The sequence below is a fragment of the Mus pahari genome, chromosome 3 (genome assembly GCF_900095145.1).
Source record: "Mus pahari chromosome 3, PAHARI_EIJ_v1.1, whole genome shotgun sequence".
Taxonomy (NCBI): Eukaryota; Metazoa; Chordata; class Mammalia; order Rodentia; family Muridae; genus Mus; species Mus pahari.
The window spans coordinates 74,023,610-74,040,821 of record NC_034592.1 but is presented as its reverse complement, the minus strand read 5'-3'; the positions used below and the strand labels follow the sequence as shown (position 1 = coordinate 74,040,821).

At 35.7% G+C, this 17,212-nt stretch overlaps 1 protein-coding gene and 1 pseudogene across 1 annotated transcript; both read left to right on the top strand.

The window, feature by feature from the left end:
- The first annotated feature begins 2,506 nt into the window (after positions 1-2,506).
- On the top strand, positions 2,507-2,989 carry LOC110319375 (annotated as a pseudogene).
- A 6,273-nt stretch (positions 2,990-9,262) lies between these two features.
- LOC110318504 (olfactory receptor 4C15-like) lies at positions 9,263-10,198 on the top strand. Its single transcript, XM_021193613.1, has one exon. The coding sequence runs from the start codon at positions 9,263-9,265 to the stop codon at positions 10,196-10,198; it is 936 nt and encodes a 311-aa protein (XP_021049272.1).
- Positions 10,199-17,212: the final 7,014 nt, after the last annotated feature.

Genomic DNA, 17,212 nt, shown 5'->3' with positions numbered 1-17,212 from the left:
TGCTATATTTTTCCAGCATTGGGTTGTGTATTTACCAATGCATGAGTTATTAGGTGTGGCCCAGAGTTAAGGTATGTATTCCCACTCAAATTATTTAATTAAGGACAATCACTCAATGGTGTACCCAGTTTCTTGAGCTTTACTTAATTCCAGATATAGTCAATTTTACAACTAAGAACAGCTATCATAATCATGTTCTGAGAAAAATAATAAAGTATTATTTAAACACAATGCAATAATTCACTGGATAGAGAAACTTTCAAGAGAGGAGGACATTCCGTCAGTGATGTGGATGCATTAAAACCTTTAAATTCAGTTATATTATGTGTATGACTGTTTTTCCTGCCTTATGCATGTATGCAACGTGTTTAGTGCTCACTGAGGTGAGGTGTTAAGGACCTTGAAACTGGGTTACAAATGGTTATGTGATGGTTATGGTTGGTCATCAACTTGACTGCATCTGGAATTAACTAAATCACACAAGGCTGAGGACACCTGTGGGGGATTGTTTTCCTTAATTAAATCATTTTAAGAGAAAAGGCTCACCATTAATCCAGATATTCTGAGATAGGAAGGTCCAGCTTTAGTTTGGGCCATTCTTTCTGGTAGAAGCTTCCATAAAAGACATGAAATGAAAGAAGGAAATGCTTGTTCTTTGCCTGCTTAACTTTGCCCTCTATGATAAGTTAGTTTCTACATTGGCATTAGAATCTACATGGGGGTAGGGATCAACTTATACTGAAGACCAACTGAGACATTCAGCCTCTTGGACTGAAGAATTAATTACTGGATGCTCAGACTTTCCTTCATTTGACATACATTGTTGGACTTACTTAACCCAAACTCTAAGCTAGTCTAAAAAATGTGTGTGTGTGTGTGTGTGTGTGTGTGTGTGTGTGTGTGTGTGTGTATGATTTATCTTGAGTCCCTTGACTAATACACTTGTGAGCCACAAAGTAGATGCTGAAAAGTAAACCCTGGTCTTCTGCAAATGCAGTGAGTACTGTTCATCATTGAACCATTTCTCCAGCACTATGGATATGTTTTATATAATTTACCTATTTCTATATTAAAAAAAGATAATTGGACTGAAACGATACAAAAGATAATAGAGATTTTAGAGGAAAGAGCTCTGGAAGCTTAAAATTTGCATCAAGCGGTATGTTACCAAAATACTGTCGAACTGTTAAAGAAAAACATCCAGGACTGAACTGGAATCTTAAAACATCTGCCCTAAGTGCAAGATTTCACCAAAATTGTCATAGTTGTAGTCCTTAGGGTGGCAGGGCTCATCTCAAGTTTCAGGAAACCTAGGCAACATTATATACATGATAATGGTTTTCTAAGCATGAAAGTTATAAGACATCAGGAGTTACGTAGTGTTGTTTAAGGTTTATTTATTTATTTTCTATACATGAGTACACCGTTGCTCTCTTCAGACACACCAGAAAGGGCATCAGATCCCATTACATAAAGTTGTGAGCCACCATGTGGTTGCTGGGAATTTAATTCGGAACCTCTGGAATAACAGTCAGTGCTCTTATCAGCGGAGTCATCTCTCCAGCTCCTGTTTCATGGTTTTCCAGAGAAGCTGAGGCAACAAAATATATACAAGACCAGGGTCACTGAAAACATTCTGTAGGTCCATTTCTTGAATCTGTGAAAGTGAAGCCTAAGTTTTATTGGAGACCCCAGGATGCTGGAAGATGGCAGCAACATGGGACACACACTGATGAAACTAACATGCAAGGGTGTAGCTGAGTGAAGAGAGTCTCCTTGTTCTGTTGGCATCAGAGATGAATAGCGGGGGACACTATTACTGTTTCAGATCTCTGATGAGTCATCACATGCCAGAAAACAAAAGCTGCAAGTTTGCTATTGTTAGGGTTTGGGAATAGCCACACACTGACCACCAATCTCAGATATGATGAGAGTTTATTGATCAATTGATCAACTTAATACAGGCCTATTGATCAGGACCACAAAGAGGACATGGAAGCCAAAGTGAGGTGTGCCTCTGTTCTTAGGGCAGTTTTTTTTTTTTTTTTTTAATGGAAAAATCTAGGGTCGAAGTTCAAAAGGCAAGAGGGGAAGCAGTGTTACATTTTGGCTAATTATACGATGCATTATCAACTGACTTTCAAGATGATTGGTCCTAAATAAATGGAGTTGTTGATAGTGAATTTGCAGAGTATCAAAAAAGCAGAGCATGAATAATACAACCATAGTATTTTATCCTACTAGCATTTTTTTTTTTTTTTTTTTTTAGTGCCAGCTACAATGATTAATTCTGGGAAGTATATGAACTTCATTACACTTTATGAGCAAAATGGAGGCTAAATACAAAATGGCTACAATTATGTTAAAAGAAACAAACCATATAACTATTTGCCTTGTTAAATTTGTGCCTTGCTTCATTCTTCTTATTCCTGGCTCTCACACCATCCCTCCATTTTAGAATGGTAATGCATCCGCCGCGGCAGCCATCTTCCAGTAACTCGCCAACATGACGAACACAAAGGGAAAGCGGCGAGGCACCCAGTACCTGTTCTCCAGGCCTTTTAGGAAACATGGTGTTGTTCCTTTGGCCACATACATGCGAATCTACAAGAAGGGTGATATTGTAGACATCAAGGGAATGGGCACTGTTCAAAAAGGAATGCCCCATAAGTGCTACCATGGCAAAACCGGAAGAGTCTACAATGTCACCCAGCACGCCTTGGGCATCATTGTGAACAAGCAAGTTAAGGGCAAAATTTTGGCCAAGAGGATCAATGTGCAGATTGAGCACATCAAGCACTCTAAGAGCAGAGACAGCTTCCTGAAGCAGGTGAAGGAGAACGATCAGAAGAAGAAGGAAGCCAAAGAGAAGAGCACCTGGGTTCAGCTGAAGCGCCAGCCTGCGCCACCCAGAGAAGCACACTTTGTGAGGACTAACGGAAAAGAGCCAGAGCTGCTGGAGCCCATTCCCTATGAATTCATGGCCTAACGTACAAAAAGAAATAAAGGAACCAGACTGCAGAGTGTTTTCCTTAAAAAAAAAAAAAAAAAAAAAAAAAAAAAAAAAAAAAAAGAATGGTAATGCTAATTTGCTCCCTTATATTCGCGAAATATATAACTTCTTTTTTTACTTTTTGAGAACTCATAAATTCCTTCAGAACATTCTCCTCTAATGAAAAATGTTTATATCTCAGAATGCCCTTCAGCTATTGGAAAAAACAATCCTCAAAGCTGTTGCTTAGAATTCAGATTTGCATTCTGGAATACTGAAACAAGTTATAAAATTTACCCACTGGTGTAATAATGGCATGGCTGATGGAATAAGGGGTAACAAGCCGCCTTCAGATTGCATGTTGCATAGGAGGGAATACATATTTGTGATGTAAACATTCTGAAAGCCTGTGGTTTGTGAAATCACAGGCCTTGGTGGGAATATGCTGCAACTGCTTTGCTAAATAGGCAAGGCATCATACTGTCACCTGAATATTTCTACTCATACATATAAACTTCAGCATCTCTTAGTCTTGGATAGAGAAGCTTCTTTTTGCAGCAGGGAGATGTTATTGCACAGACATACATACAAGTCTTGAAAAGATTGAGAAGATAATTGTTTGATGTTTACTCCTAAATGGAGCAGATTTATATCACCACTTATATCACTTATACCAGTGAATATCATAGACAGAAAAAATTATAGAACCTGAGGGTAGGCAGGAGTCCTATGGTATATTTTCTTCTGAATATGAGTTAGCTATTGACATAATGAAGGCATTACCTGTGTGTACCTGTACAAGTCTGGGCCATTCAACATTCCATCTTGGATAGCGGAGGCACTTGTGAGGCCCCACCAATTGCTGGCATGATGTAGACAGGTAGTGGTTACTGGTGAAAGGATGTCATTTTTTAACCAGTAAGTTTCCCTTGCTCCAGTAAGTAACTCCCTATTTATCTTCATTCAAATAACTCTAATTAGAAACTGTTTTTAAAAGGCATGGGTGTGGAAGAGAAAAGTTATAGTTGGAAGAGGAAAGGGGTCAGCACTAATGGGAGTGGTATAAGAGAGAGGTATTAGTGCTCAATAGCATGAAGATTTTATGAGTACATATATGAACTTGTCTAAAAGTATATAAAAGCAAAGCATTCTTATGAGAAATATATAATGTTCCTATTAATATATATCTCTTTGTATATTTAACAGAAAATGTTCTTTAATGTGAAGTCCTTTCTAGGTTTTCCCAAAATAATGCATGTTTAACTTGCAGATTTATTGAAAAAAATCCTTGTGACAAAGAAAATTTGCTTAAAATCAGCAAATAAACACCATATTACAAATGTTATGAAACGGGGTTTGTTCCTGAATCATGATGAGAACATTATTCAACAGTATTCACAGAAAAAAATTAACAGTACAGTCTAAATTTGGAGATGCTTATAAGTATTATTAATCACTGAAGGAAGTAAAAAGGTGGACAGAACTATGTCTTGGAATCTCATGGGGGCAGAAAATTTGCAAACCCTTAGGGTATTCATAATCAATCTCATAGATTCGTGGTGTCTCAGGGAAATATCTTTAAATTCCTGTAGCAGTGAAGGAGGGACTTTGTTGTATTCATTTTTCTATTACTTGAAGATCATGATGAATACAGTCCTTGTGAAACAGGACTGTTAGCCTTTGGTCATTGTTAGCCCTGTCATTCTTTCTCTTAAAGTAGACTGGCAACAGAGTATTTTGGGTCACCACTAAATGTACACTTTGCAATAGAGATTAGAAGATGGCTTTCACCAAATTTTTCACACAACTGATCCATGGGAAAGCACGTAAGGTATAAACTTTACCTTCATAAATGATTTTAAATTGTATTAAAGTGACAGCATTTGGGTGTTGTGATCTGGAAAATATAAATCTTTAGCTTCATAAATGTGTTCTTTTTTATTTTATATTTTTGGTTCTTTTATTTATTTACATTTCAAATGCTATCCCACTTTCTGGTTTCCCCTCCACAACCCCCCATGCCATCCCTCCTCCTCATTGCCTCTATGAGGGTACTCCCCCACCCACCCACCCACTCCTGCCTCAAGAGAGTTGTAAAAACTTCTTTGCTCAAATTCCTTACCTCAGTAGAGTCCCATTGTTTAAAGTCAGTGGAAACAAATATAGATAAAATGATTCACTATAAGTCTAGAAAGCAGCACTTCACAAATAATAATGGTACAAGTGCCCAGAGTGCTCAATGGGAGATTATAATTTGCAAATGCTTTCCCTCCCCATCCCTTCCCTTCCTGTCTGATCACTTCCCTTCCCCTTTCCTTGTTTCTTTTCTTCTCTTTCTTCCAAGGCAGTCCCCTCTCTTAATTCATTTTGAACATATTTCTTTAATTTAATGAAATTTAATACTTTTCAGTGATTTATCAAGTTGAAACCACATAACTCACAAATGTAACTGAGTTTATTTTTGTACTTTCTTTCCAATAACAGTTTTTTCTACATGTGTGTGCAACCTACTTGTTTATACCCCCTTCTGAAGTTTGAACTGAAAAGTACTTTCCCCGGTGCTTGTGTGAAGAACATTGATATAGGAATGTGATTAAAAAAAAAAAGTGCTGATGTGCATACAGAATTATTGAGAGTGAATATAAAGTGCTTTATTTCTAAAAATACAGAGTAACCTATGCTGTAACATATTGCAAAGAGAAGAAAGAAAATCATGACTCAAGTCACAGAGTTAAATCTTCTGATTTAACTTTGTCTAATTTCACCTAAACATTAAGATGCTGCCTCAGAGTGTTGAAGAAAATTAAAAGCAGCCTGTAAAGAATTCTAAGGCCACGGATCAGGGAATAGCTCAGTGACCACAGTTCTTGTTGTGAGAGATCCCAGAGTAAGACCAGGAAGAGCTTTAGAGTAGTCAATAGAATGACTATTATAGATATGGCACTAGACTGTTTTAGGAAAAATACAAGAAGAATGAAATAATAACTAGAGGAGTATATAGATTTGAAACTAAAGATTGTATGGACCTGGTTAGGGTCCACAGTACAGCCCTTTATGGAAAGATTGTCAGAACTTAAGTGTTAATGGAAGATTCTGTGTTTTTTCAGTTTACTAACTCTGTAACATCTGAAAACTCTATAACATTTAGAAATTTCATCAACTTCTAAAGAACTTTAAAGAAAGTATAATATCATGGATTTTAGTCTGGTTGTCTAATTTTGAGTATTTGCACCTCAATTAGAACATATTTATTATAAGAGCCTATTTTTTATTTTGTAAAATATATTTATTTGTTATTAATAATTTTATTTGTTCACATTTCAAATGATATCCCCTTTCCCAGCAACCCCTCCACCAACCCCATCTCATCCCCCCTTCCCATTCCCCTTTGCCTCTACGAGGGTGCTCCTCCACCCATTCACCAACTCCTGCCTCACCCCTCTAGCATCTCCTATACTGGTGCATAAAGCCTCTCGCCCTCCCACTAATGTCAGATAAAGCCATCCTCTGCTACAAGTGTATCTGGAGTCCTGGCTCCCTCCATGAATACTCTTTGGTGTTTGTTTAGTCTCTGGGAGCTCTGTTCTTCTCATGTGGTTGCAGTTCCTTCAGCTCCTTCAGTCCTTCCCCCTAGCTCTTCCATTGTGGTCTCCAGGTTCAATCCAATGGTTGGCTGTAAGTATCTGCATCTATATTGGTCAGGTGCTGATAGTACCGCTCAGGAAACAGCCATATCAGGCTCCTTTCAGCAAGTCCTTTTTGGCATCAGCAATAGTGTGTGGGTTGGTGTCTGCAGATGAGATGGATCCCTAGGTGGGGTGGTCTCTACATGGCCTTTCCTTAAGTTTCAGTTCCACTTTTGTTCCTGTCTTTCCTTTGGACAGGAATATTTCTGGGTTAAAAATTTTGAGATAGATGGGTGGTCCCATCCCTTTACTGGATCCCATGCCAATCTACTGGAGGTGGTCTCTGTTAGCCGAAATACATCCTGATATGTCTATTATTTTATATATTCCTTTCTAAATTATGTGTTGAAAACATCTGTAAATAAATACTTTATTTTATTTTTAATAAATATAATATTAAAATACTTCATTTGATGTTCTCATATTATCAGTGTTTTAATATAGAATCATGGGAGAGTAATTTTCAATAGTCTTACATAATCATCCTCATTGTTAATATTTTAGATATTTCTTCATCTCTAGTACCTTTAAGGATTGGTTTATTTTTATTTTATTTGTCTGACTGAGTGAGATGCACATGTGTGTACCAGGTATGTGTGATACTCAAGGAAGTCATGAGAGAACTCCAGGAACTGGGGTTAAAGATCATCCTGAAACACTATAAAGGTCCAAGGAGACAAACCCAGGTCCTCTACAGAGAAAAAAGTACTCTTAACCCCTAAGAAAAATATTCGAGCTAGTTTTAAATATTTTGACATATCCTAAGGTAAACTTTCCTACTATGATTTTAGTTTCACAATTACATTTTAATTCTAAAATTTATTTAAATTAATTCAAAATTTATGACTGGAGTTACATATTTAAATTTCTATAATTGTTTATGTTTTTAATATAATTTGAAAAATAAAAAAATAATTTTACACATGTATTAAATGTATTGAATCAAGCATTTTGTTAAAATGGTGAAGGTTTTTTAACAATGGATATAAATATTCATTTATAAACCTATACAAGTATATATGTATATATTCATATAGAAAATTATATTTTATTGATACATTAAGATTGTGTATGCAGAAGATGCCTGTGACAATCCAAGACTGTAATATTTATCTAAATGATTCATGGAAGTGCCTTCTGTGATTAATGCAGCTGTCTTTTAAAAGGCTCAATTATATCTACCACTGTAATGAAATGCTTCCATGAGGAACTTTGTGACATTTTCAAATTTGACCTTCTTTGTCATTCTTCAATATTATCAGGTAAGTTTGTAGTCGATTTGTATAATTTCTAACCATATATTTTGTTGATTTATATGTATTCAAATGTGATGGGATTGTATAAATGTCTAATAAATAAGTCTCAAGGCTATAAATTACAATCAGTGAATTATTTCTTTTCTTCAATTATGTGGTTTTCTAAAATTGTATGTTGGTGGTGACTTCATTCTCTTCTGATTCTCCATCATTTACACAACTGCTTTAAGCAAGATGTGACATTCACATATGGACAAAATATAATATGATACCTTAATAAAGAAAGGGACCCTGTTGCAAGGGTACCCCTACTCACTCATATGTTCTTTTTAAGATAACATGTTTTGCTTGATTTCTGAGTTTGAGGCCAGCCTGGTCTCCAAAGTGAATTCCAGGACAGCCAGGGCTATACAGAGAAACCCTGTCTCAAAAGAGCAAAAAGAAAAAAAAAAAAGATTTTCAGTGTCTGTTAAAATCACATCTATGCTTGTTGTTTCTTTAAACTTATGACAGGTAGTTACACTTTTCTACCAATAAAAAAAGCAACATTAACTTCTGACATTATTGACTATGGGGATTGAGTTCTGAGTAGTGACTTTTTATGTATTCTTTCAACTAGTTGTCATGACAGCAGCATAATTTTTTGAAGTTCTGGTCACATTTTAAAATGATATCCTAAAAGTGAAATTTCAACTCTTTCAACAGATATGTCACAAGTTGTGTTATAGTTTTTTTCTGTTGTATGAAGAATAGATTCATTCTTCTGAAGTACTAGTCCACTTTATACTTTGAAACACAGTTTCAATGTAGCCAGGATTTCCTAATATACCCTAAAACACATTTACCTGTCCTTCTGTTGGTAAAAAGGGAGTGCTATGGTCAGTCAATCTATAGTCTATATCTGATCCTCGTTCCATACAGAAGGAGGGTGTGAAGAGTAAATTGTGGTCTTTAGTTTATAATTAGGATATGGAGTCAAAATATCTTCCAATATTTTACTTTAAGTATCTGTTAGAGTTTGACAATTTGAAAATAAATTATTTTTATTCTATAACCCAAATAGATGTATTCCTGCCCCAATATTTTAAATGTGGCTATTTCAAGTATTCACATATTTTTCTTTGTCAATTTTATGTAATAATCAACAATGCCCTCAAAATATTTCTAATACTATGTTTTAATAGTAAAAAATAAATGAAGACAATTTTATATAATGATGCATCAGCTGGTTAGTGGTAATAGCATAATCTTGTTTATAGTATAATTATTTTTTTCACAATTACAGATACAGGTGAACAGATTTTCCCTTCACTTTGTTTTCAAGAATAATGCAAAACCAGAGCTTTGTGACTGAGTTCTTACTCCTGGGACTTTCACAGAATCCAAAGGTTCAGAAAATAGTATTTGTTGTATTTTTCTTTGTCTACATTACAACAGTTGGAGGCAACATGATAATTGTGGTTACCATCATAAATAGCCGTGCACTTCTGGGCTCTCCCATGTACTTCTTCTTGGCATTCCTGTCCTTTCTGGATGCATGCATTTCCTCTATCATAACACCAAAGGTAACTGTGGACTTGCTTTATGAAAGGACAACCATTTCTTTTGAAGGTTGCATGACACAAGTCTTTACTGTGCACTTCTTTACTGGGGTAGAGGTGATTATCTTGATAATCATGGCCTATGACCGCTATGTGGCCATTTGCAAGCCCTTGTACTACTGTTCCATCATGAACAGGAGGCTCTGTGGAATTCTTATGGGGATAGCCTGGACAGGGGGCTTCTTGCATTCTACCATACAACTTATCTTCATTTCATATCTGCCCTTTTGTGGCCCCAATGTCATTGATCACTTCTTGTGTGACTTGTTCCCATTACTGCAGCTTGCCTGCACTGACACACATATTTTTGTCATTTTGGTGTTTGCCAACAGTGGGTCTATCTGCATCATTATTTTTTCCTTGTTGCTTGTTTCCTACGTTGTCATCTTGTTCTCTCTGAGAACCCACAGCTCTGAAGGGAGACGTAAGGCTCTCTCTACCTGTGGGTCTCACATTACTGTGGTAGTTTTATTCTTTGTGCCATGCATACTAATATACGCAAGGCCTACATCTGCCTTCTTCTCAGAAAAAAATGTGTTTTTGTTTGCTACCATCCTGACACCATTGCTAAATCCTATGATTTACACTTTCAGAAATAAGGAAATGAAGAATGCCATCAGGAAACTGTGGAAGAGATTGAATTTGGATTATGATATATCTTGAGATATTAAATTATTACACTTGGTAGATAGTTCAGTGGATGAGAATACTTCCTGTGCAAGCATGAGGAACTTATTTTTGATTCCTATCTCCGTGTAAAAGCTAGGCATGTTATCACAACTCAATCCCAGTACTGGTGAATTGGACTCAGTCAGTTTTCAGAGGGCTCACTGTACTTTATAAAAAAAATATAAATATTCAGATAGAAACTTTATCTCAAGGAAATAATATAGTAGGGATTATTTGTAGATACTTAATTTACTCCTTTGTACTCTGCACAGATTTTCAGAGATACATACACTCTCCTCTAACACTATATGTGCACACATGCATACATATGCAGAAACACACATACAACATTCATATGAGAGAGAGGAATTACATAATTACATTTGGGTAAATTGATGCATAAAGAAAAAAGGAGCCAACATTTGCTATATTAAGTACTTTATGATTTAGTCATTCTTTTGAAGGAGATAGCACCATTCTATAGAAAACGTATTAACAATAAGGTTTGAAAATTGATTGTTCATACTTTCATTATGAATTAACTTCTCAGTATTGTCAATAAAAATAAAGCCAGTTCAACTTTAATACTCTATAAATCAAAAAAATGAAGAAATTTAGCTATGAGTATGCTTGCAAGTCAATCTCTGCCTTAACAACGTATTTGTTGTAAAATATGTGTGTTTGAAAATAGAAAAGACAAAAATACTGAAAATAGCTTGCCATAAATCATTGTGATCATCAGAAATTAGAAGTACAAAGAAAGGAGAATAAACAGAATCTGGAATCTTGGTGTTCTGCATCATATGAATTTTGCAATTAAGTTCTCCTCTTAACAATTATATTAAATTTGAGTTACTTCAGTTTCTTCACATATAAAATATGATTTGAGAAACCCAATTATGGGTGAGTTTCTCCTGTGAATATCTGATTCCAGTGGATTCTGTGACATATTCCATAGAGAAATACCTAATGATTTCTCCTATTGACATCCAACCAAAGAATTGAATATCACTGGAAGATATTCACTGGAAGAAATGGGCCTAACATGCTGACAAAGTGAGCAATATTTCTTACCTCTTACACAGGGAATAGAAATCAAAGAAACCATACTTAACAGGAATTTTCATAAGAGTAAACCATTTTAATTTGGTAATTTTACTTTCATAATTTTATGTGTTCAAGTGAAAAATGCATCCAGATTAACTGTAAAAAGACTACTGAAGAGGAAAAATATAAAACCAGAAAATAGGGGTGCTGTGAAATAATGCTCTTTTCTGGAAATGTCATGCTTATTGAATATATGAACTCATGGTAGCTGTGGTCACTTATACAAGAATTGCACAAGATCAAACTGATGAAATATACTATTGGGATATGGGAAGATAGGCTACTGAAACCTCACACTTAATCTGAGTAGCTTCTAGATGTTGATGGTTTATGGGGCAAGGAGAGCTACTTTTCTTTTCTTTTTTTTTCTTTTTTTTTTATTATTATTATTTTCTTTATTTACATTTCAAATGCTATCCCGAAAGTTCCCTATACCCCCCCCCCGCCCCTGCTCCCCTACCCACCCACTCCCACTACTTGGCCCAGGCCTTGCCTTTTGCTGGGTCATATAAAGTTTGCAAGACCAAGGGGCTTCTATTCCCAGTGATGGCCGATTAGGCCATCTTCTGCTACATATGCAGCTAGAGACACAANGTCAGGGGGTAATGGTTAGTTCATATTGTTCTTCCACCTACAGGGTTGCAGCCCCCTTCAGGTCCTTGGGTACTTTCTCTAGCTCGTCCATGGGGGACCCTGTGTTCCATCCAATAGCTGGCTGTGAGCATCCACTTCTGTGTTTGCCAGGCACTGGCATAGCCTCACAAGAGGCCGCAATATCAGGATTCCTTCAGCAGAATCTTGCTGGCATGAGCATTAGTATCTAGGTTTGGTGGCTGATGATNGNATGGANTCCCGNATGGGGTAGTCTCTGGATAGTCCATCCTTTCATCTTAGCTCTAAATTTTGTCTCTGTACCTATATCCTTTCATGAGTATTTTGTTCCTTATTCTAAGGAGGAATGAAGTATCCATACAATGGTCATCCTTCTTGGTTTCCTTCTGTTTTGTATAATGTATCTTCGGTATTTTTTCCTATACTCCAGTTGATGACCACGTGGTAGCACTTATTATAATAATTGGGATAAACAAACAGCTATAAAAGGAAGAGATGAAGTTTGGAGGAAGATATAAGAGAGTTCATGTATATGAAAGGTATGAAAGATAGATAGAACCAATGAGTATTTTACACCTGTATGAAGTTTACTAATAGTAAATAAAAGTAAATGTTTAAAACTTCTTTGTTTTATATTCCAGAGTCTAAACAAATATACATATCTTGAATTGGAAAATTTGTAAAAGATTACAATTTGGGTCTAAGACATTATCTGAACCAAGTGTACATATCACATCAGACTACATGTGTAAAAAAAAGTTTTCAAACATGCTATGATACTGCCCTTACATAATTTCCTTGCTTACCATCTGTCTGTTTCACAGCCCCAACTACTTTTGATTTCATTTTTAAAAATTTATTTCCTATACATGTACTGTATTTACTTCATTTCCACAATTCTGTTTCACTTCTCCAAGTCCTCCTATGCCCCTCCACTTCCTTTCCATTAGTGATATATATATATATATATATATATATATATATATATATATATATATATATAGTGTGTGTGTGTGTGTGTGTGTGTGTGTGTGTGTGTTTACGATCAACATTTTGGAGTTAGATAACAAATAAACAAACTCAATCACTGGAGAATAATGATAATTTGTCTCAGAAGCCATTGGTTGTCTGTAGGTCTGTAGCTCTTCATGCAACCTAAAGAGATTTCCACATCTACATTGGTATGTCAACTGGTTTTGCCATTATACAGTTCATTTTTATGAAACCATGTTGTTGTGATTCCACCAATTCACCTTCCCTGTCAAATCTAAAAGATAATTGCATAGATCCTCTGGGTCTCTTAATTTGTCCACCACTCTTGCCAATTTTCCTGACACATAGTGTAAAGCACTGTGTTATAGATGGTGTTTCAATTGGAAATGGACATGCCACAGTGAGTTCTCATCACTTTGAGCTATTATAGATTTCTATGATGGTCTTTATATGCTGCAAAATGAAGCTTCATTTTTGAATGGCGAGAGCTATATTTATTTATAGATATAAAAATCAGTTTTTCAAATATAGTTAAAAACTATGTTGATTTAGGTAAATGATAGTAATTAGTTCTTTTCTAAGGACAATGACCTATGCAGACACAGATAGTTTACTAGGTATAGAGTACCAAGCATGAATTTCCTCATATTGAATAAACATTAAGTACAATAGACAACTGTTTGTTACCTTCAAGATACAAGTGCCATGATTACACCATTGGGGTCATGTTGCTAATGTGGTCCTGTGGTTTAAAGGTTTTAAAACTGGCCAAAACTACAGATTACTTTTCTTCCTTAGAAGCTTGGATAACATCTTTGAATATTGTGAAAACTAGTCCTCAGGAAGGATATTTCTGGATTACTTTCAGCTTGAATCCTTTACGTCATATGTATGAAGTATGTGTGGGTCTTCAGCAACCATATCTAATCTACGTTATGAAAAACAGACAAAGTCAATGGCAACAGACTATATAGTTTTGCCATTTCTTCGACTCACCTGAGTTTAATGAGTTCATAATTCCAATGTTGGAAAGCAAAACTATAATATAAATATTATTATGTTTGCAATATTGCAACCAATAATTTTTTCCTTATGTAAAATTAAAACAAATATATGCATTTATTTTTAAAGATGATATAAAGGATGCTATACTTATTTTTGAAGATTTTACACATGTTTACAATGTACTTTGAATATATCCATCACCGTCTCCTGCTTCCAACTCTCCTGGCTACCCTCAACTGCCTCCATTTTCTTCTGTAAACAGCTTGTCATTCTTTGTTATAACACACTAAGTTCAATTAGTCCTCCCATATTCATGGTATAGGGCCATTTATTGGTGTACTGTGAACTTATCAATAGATGTACTCCTGTCTTTGTTATTTTTCTATTGCTGTGATAAAACAAAAACAAAAACAAAAAAGGATCAGAATTTATAGATAAACATAGTTTATTTCGACTTAAATTTCTAGAGGGTGAAAGTCCATCTTGGAAGAGAGGCATGGCAGCTAATGGCAGCCATGGTAACAGGAGAAAGTCACTAAAAGATAACATATCAGTCACAAGCACAAAGCAGTGAAGTAGCATGAGCTACAAATTTCCAAATCACACCCCTGGTGATACACTTTCTCGAATAAGGTTTCATAACCTTTTTAAACAGTGCAATCAAACAGGGACCAAATATTTAAATGCCTGAGACTATAAGGGACATTTATTAAAACTATCAATAAGTATTTTTCTTGGTTTTCAGAGAAAGAACATGAAGGTAGATGTGGTATCTGGAAAAAGCCAGATGAAGTGAAATAATATCAATAACATTTACCGTATAAAAATATCACCACCTCCAACAAAAGTGACTTTTCTCCCTTCATAGCCATCAGCTATCTTTAGATTACTCTTTCCAGAGATGGAACATTGGGAGACCCTCCATCCTCCATGCTGAAAAATTTAACCCCCTTGTTTGTGTGCAGTCATCTTAGCTAATTGGCGATACTTAGATTTCCTGTGTGTAGCATCCATACCATGTACAGAGTACTCCTTTCACAACACTCTGAACATCTGGATGCTACTTTTTTTTTCCTATTACTTTCTATGGAGCTCCTTGAACTTTGTTTGGGAGAGTTGTTATATGTCTGTTGTTACATGGCACTCCATTAGCATTCTCACTTTGCAATAAAAAGCTTCGATTGACAACAGTACAAATCTGTGGTTACTATTGGGGGATGCTGAATCGGTGGGGTGGGAGTGCATGGGTGGTTGGGTTGGGGGAGCACCTTCATAAAGAAAAAAGTGGAGGGAGGAGAGAGGGCAGATGAAGGATGGGGGTTTGTGGAGGGGTAACCGGGAAGGGGGATTATATTTGAGATGTAAACAAATTTAATGATTAATAAAAAATAAAAAAGTTTAAAAAGATATATATTTAAGATATATATATATGTGTGTGTGTGTGTGTGTGTGTGTGTATGTATGTATGTAAAATTGTTGCTAATCATAAAAGGTTTTTAAAATGTTATAGCTATTTATTAAAAATTTAATAAAATAAATCCTTAGTTAACTACTATGTGAAAAAAAAAAGTTTGACATAAAAAAACAAAAACAGAAACAAAACAACAAAAGCAAAGCAGCCTGGTTTTGTTTCCCACCATCCTGACACTATTGAGATGCAGGAAATGTTAAAAAAAAAAAAAGAAAAACAAAGACAACCAATAATCTTCCTGCACCACTGCCATTCTCTGCCCTCTGGTGCTGACCCTCCATGCACTGGGGACTCTGACTCAAAACTCTGACATCTTTCCACCCAGATGGCTAGATGCCCACTGATGGGTTGTTTCCCAGCCAGCCCCGTGCTTCATGGTCATTGTGGTACAAATCGGGAGAATGCACATTTCTCTTTAGAACCTAGTTGAATTGCCTCAGGAGGAAAAACACCACACAAACTTAGCTCAAAAACAATGGTATCTCAATCTCTGAACTAAACAACTAAAATCTTATCTTGTAAGCCCTATTAAATCTGATTCCTCCGATGTGAATCCTCAATGATCCACCATGATACCAGAAACTCTAGCTGTTCATCTTGCTGTTATGCTATCCCCGTTCCAAAGGCTTCTAACACTTTCCTCCTTTTTTTCTTCCTCTGGCCAACCTGGAAGTCTACTTGACCAGTGATTGGCTCCTTTATTCATTAGGGGATTGGCTCACAAGATGTCACCTGAGTACATGTCTCACTCCCTATCTTCAGCCCATCCTAGGAGAACTGAATTAGCATCAAAGTCCAAACAGTACCAATCTACAACACTTTTATTAAGTACTATGGTTTATACTTTTGGGAATAAAGAAGTAAAAATTTCCATTAGGAAAGTGTGGACATTTGGAAAATGTGGCTTAGGGGCATGCCAAACAAACAGCCCTCTTAAACCATAGTCCATTTGGGTCCAAACTGTAGAACCCCAGAGTTAGGAAAGCTAGAGGGCAAATCATAGCTCCAGTGAAAGGGGCAGGGTTAGCTGCCATAGACATGTGTTAGTCTGAGAAGCTTACAGACATAATGAACCTCTTTCCAAAGTTACAATGAGTCATAAAAGGTCCAAACTTCTATAGTCTTTAAGCTAGCTTCTAATTTCTTTTAATCCTTTTAAAAAGTCTGTCTTATTTTGATCTCTTTTTTAAAAAAGATGTTTAAAATTGTAACTATTACTGAAAATAAATTAGAATCCATAGAACAGGTATTAGAGTATTCTTTGAATCAAAATAGGAAACCTTCAAGAGAATCAAGTCTGGAACTTACAATAACATCAAACAGGGAGTTCCAGATCATGCTATTGATACATAGTCAGAATTCCAATGGGTTTCTTAGTTTAATTATGAAAATGATGAGACTTCACATTTGTTAAAGAGGATGACTATTTTAGAGATGTCTTTGCAGGTTGGGATATATATATATATATATATATATATATATATATATATATATATATATTATTATATAGAAAATGTTACAGATATGTTACAGTCTTATAGGACAAACAATTCTGGATAAATCTAACAAAAATTTAAAGAAGATGCTCATAGAACAGAAATGGGATAAGAATATCCCAGGGATAGATTAAATGGTGCATTATTGACTGTATTATATCTTTGACTTGGAAGTCACATTAGCTTTTTCTCATAGAACAGAAAGGGGATAAGAATATCCCAGGGACAAATGGATGTATCTGGAGGATATCATCCTTAGTGAGGTAACCCAATCACAAAAGAAGTCACTACATATGTACTCACTGATAAGCGGATATTAGCCCA